The sequence below is a fragment of the Aegilops tauschii genome, chromosome 5 (genome assembly GCF_002575655.3).
Source record: "Aegilops tauschii subsp. strangulata cultivar AL8/78 chromosome 5, Aet v6.0, whole genome shotgun sequence".
In the NCBI taxonomy this organism is placed as follows: Eukaryota; Viridiplantae; Streptophyta; class Magnoliopsida; order Poales; family Poaceae; genus Aegilops; species Aegilops tauschii.
The window spans coordinates 367,770,863-367,774,729 of NC_053039.3; the positions used below are offsets into that span (position 1 = coordinate 367,770,863).

The following is a 3,867-nucleotide window of genomic DNA, read 5'->3' on the forward strand; positions in this document are numbered from 1 at the left end:
GCGTGATCATTTAGATAACTAGAGGGATGTCTATATAAGTGGGAGTACTTTAGTAATATGATTAATTTAACTTAATTTATCATGAACTTAGTCCTGATAGTATTTGCATATCTATGTTATAGATCAATAGCTTGCGATGTAGCTCCCCGTTTATTTTGATATGTTCCTAGGGAAAAATAAGTTGAAAGATGATAGTAGCAATGATGCGGATTGGGTCTGTGATCTGAGGATTATCCTCACTGCTGCACAGAATAATTATGTCCTTGATGCACCGCTAGGTGACGGACCTATTGCAGGAGCAGATGCAGACGTTATGAACGTTTGGCAAGCTCGGTATGATGACTACTTGATAGTTTAGTGCGCCATGCTTTACGGCCTAGAACCGGGACTTCAAAAACGTTTTGAACGCCACGGAGCATATAAGATGTTCCAAGAGCTAAAATTGGTATTCCAGACTCATGCCCAAGTCGAGAGGTATGAGACCTCTGACAAGTACTTTGCCTACAAGATGGAGGAGAATAGCTCAACCAGTGAGCATGTGCTCAGAATGTCTGAGTACTACAATCGCTTGAATCAAGTGGGAGTTAATCTTCCAGATAAGATAGTGATTGACAGTGGCGGAGCCAGCATTGAACCATTGGGTTCACATGAACCCAATGAAATTCGCTACCTACGTGCATGTCATGTACGACATATAAGGCCTGGCCCCAATAAAAAATTAAGCCTGACCCCATCAAGCTGCTAACGCCTCATGATTAGACAAATAAAAAGGCCCAAAAGCCCAGGCATCTTCGTTACTAGTACAAGATCAATACATGTACGACATCTAGAAAAAGAAGATCAATCAATACCTGTACGAGGAATACACGGACGGCAGCCGCACGCCTCGTCGCTTTCCAACTCGCCTCGCCTCTCCCTCCGCCATCTCGCCTATCTCTCCGCCGTCTCGCCCCATTTTTGTTAGGCCCGTCGCTTCAGACCTCATCTCGACGCCGACGCCCGACGGAAAATAGCGTAGAAGCGATCAACTGCAGTCTAATTCGAGACAGTAATATCACCTCCACATCTCTTCCCTCTGCTACCCAATCTAAATCTAATAGCTTTTTGCCCTAATTTTCTAATTCTTATTTTCATGGACTTTCATTGATGCAGGCTATGGAAAGATATTTTTCAAAGAAGAGAAGTCGATCATCTGATCCAGATAATGATGCGGGGACATCGAGGTCACCTGTCAGATGTAAGCAAACTGCATCAAATGTCGCTGCCAGTAGTCTCCCAAAGCCTTCTATCCACAAAGAGATTAATTTAGATGAATTGCCCTACGATCCGACTGATCGGAAGAGAATTTCGGAGTACACAAGAAATCCTAAGAAGCAAGATGAGATTAGGCGACGATATTTAACAAGGGGACCTTACAGGCCTCCGTCTACTTTTGTTTATCCACACAGGGACATTGGAGATACTCAGCGAAGATTTAATCCAGACTGTTTTAAAGATTATGGTCGTTGGCTTGAGTATAGTGACAAGGTGCATAAGGCATTTTGTTTGTGTTGCTATCTTTTCAGAGATAATAATGAGGGACAAGCTGGGAGTGATGCATTTGGAATTAATGGTTGGAACAGTTGGAACAAGAAAAGTAGGCTGGATACCCATGAGGGTAAAGGTAATGTTAATAGCTTTCATAATGTAGCAGTAAAACGGTGTGATGCTTTGATGAATCAAGATCAATCAATTCTAGTAGCTCTCGATAAGCAAACTGATCTTACAAAAAAGCAAAATCGAATTCGGCTTAATGCTTCAATTGATTCTGTTAGATACTTGTTGCATCAAGGCTTAGCTTTCCGAGGCCATGGCGAAACAGAAGAGTCAAAAAATAAGGGAAACTTTCGAGAGTTGGTAAAAACTTTGGCAAATCAAAATGATGACATACAGAAGGTAGTTCTTGAGAATGCTCCACAAAATTGCAAGTGGGTATGTGGAGATATTCAGAAGGAAATTGCCAACTATTTTGCCAAGGTAACATCATCGTTAAATTATATTTCCTACTATTTTTGTTGTCTTACAATTTACACTAATCTCTAATGATCCCCTTATTGTATTGCACATATAACTTTGAATTCTATTATTGAAGAAATTGGAGGTGATGTGTTTAGTTTGTTGATTGATGAAGCTGCTGATGTGTTCGACAAAGAGCAAATGGCAGTTGTTTTGAGATATCTTAGCAAGCGTGGATTTATCATTGAACGGTTAGTTGGAGTAGTACATGTGCAAGAAACATCGGCAATATGTCTTCACGCCGCACTTCAAAAATTATTCACCGATCTTGGTTTAAGCATAAAACAAGTCAGAGGACAATGTTATGACGGGGCTAGCAATATGCGCGGCGAGTTCAATGGCTTGAAAGCAAAGATTTTGCAAGAGAATAAGTCAGCCTATTATGTGCATTGTTTTGCTCACCAACTCCAGTTGGTTATTGTAGCAGTAGCAAAGAAGCATGAAGATATTTCAGATTTTTTCTACATGATCTCCATTTTATTTAATGTGGTTGGAGCTTCTTGCAAAAGAAACGACATGATTAGAGAGAAACATCGAGAGGATGTAATAAAAGCCATAGGTAGTGGGCAGATTAGCACTGGCAGAGGGTTAAATCAAGATCAAACTCTTCAGAGAGCTGGTGACACTCGTTGGGGCTCACACTACAGAACTCTCTCAAGTCTAGTGAAGTTGTTCCCTGCAGTCATGTCTGTTCTGAAATATGTGGAGAAAGAAGGTAAAAATGAAAAGAAAAGTCAGGCGCATGGTCTTGTAGCATATTTTGAGACCTTTGATTTTGTGTTTTATTTGCACATGATGCTGCATATATTAGGAAATGCAAATACTTTGTCACATTCTTTACAAAAGAAGGATCAAGACATCCTAAATGCCATGTCATGTGTCAAGTCCACAAGGAATGAGCTACAAGAACTAAGGGAGAATGGATGGGACTCACTGATACAGAAGGCATATTCATTTTGTGAAGAACATCACATTGAGAAGGCGGACATGCTGGAGCAATATATCAATCGACACAAACCAAGACAAAAAACTAATAAGATAAACCTCCAGCATTACCGAGTAGAGTGTCTTAATTCTGTTATTGACTGGCAACTTCAAGAGTTTGGTGACCGTTTCAATGAGGTAAATTCTGCATTACTTGGTCACATGGCTTCTTTCAACCCAAACGATGGATTTGTTGCTTTTAACTTGGATAGCTTAGTGAAGCTAGCTGAGTTTTATCCAGATGATTTAGATTCAAAAAAATGGATGATCTTGGTCCTGAACTGCGCACTTACATTGATAATGTGCGAGCGGATGAAAGGTATGCTAATTTGGCCGGATTGCTGATCTTGCGAAGTTAATGGTGCAGACAAATAAACATGTTACTTTTCCCTTGGTCTATCATCTTCTAAAGTTAGTATTGATATTACCAGTTGCAATAGCATCCGTGGAGAGATGCTTTTCAGCTATGAATGTTGTCAAGAAAAAGTTGCACAACAAAATTGGTGATCAATTCATGAGTGATTGTCTAATTTGCTATGTGGAGAAAGAGATGTTTTCTCCCATTAGTAATGATGATGTGTTTGATCTTTTTAAGGCGATAAAAGATCGAAAAGGGAAGCTCTAAAATGTGAGTGACTTTACATGATTCTTTCACATGATGTCACTTTTATTTTAAACTTGCCAAACTAACTAGATATTTTCTTCATTGTTTTCAGAAAGATGAGAAGTTGGATCTGAAATATGAAGTTTATTTTGGTACCACTTTTATCTATAATATGTAAACAAGTGATTTTATAATTTCATCCGATCGGTATGTTATGCACTCCT

At 39.5% G+C, this 3,867-nt stretch overlaps 1 protein-coding gene across 1 annotated transcript; it reads left to right on the forward strand.

Moving 5' to 3' along the window:
• The first annotated feature begins 1,155 nt into the window (after positions 1-1,155).
• LOC141022874 (uncharacterized) lies at positions 1,156-3,664 on the forward strand. The gene is made up of 5 exons (XM_073499151.1): positions 1,156-1,723; positions 1,823-2,021; positions 2,112-2,221; positions 2,273-3,358; positions 3,471-3,664. Exons 1-5 carry the CDS (start codon positions 1,156-1,158, stop codon positions 3,662-3,664), a joined length of 2,157 nt encoding a protein of 718 aa, XP_073355252.1.
• Positions 3,665-3,867: the final 203 nt, after the last annotated feature.

Coding starts and splice junctions, on each gene's coding strand:
- LOC141022874 (XM_073499151.1), top strand. CDS start 1,156: ATGGAAAGATATTTTTCAAAGAAGAGAAGTCGATCATCTGATCCAGAT. Junction 2,222..2,272: donor AGTTGTTTTGAGATATCTTA/GCAAGCGTGGAT, acceptor TACATGTGCAAG/AAACATCGGCAATATGTCTT. Junction 3,359..3,470: donor AATGTGCGAGCGGATGAAAG/GTATGCTAATTT, acceptor TGATATTACCAG/TTGCAATAGCATCCGTGGAG.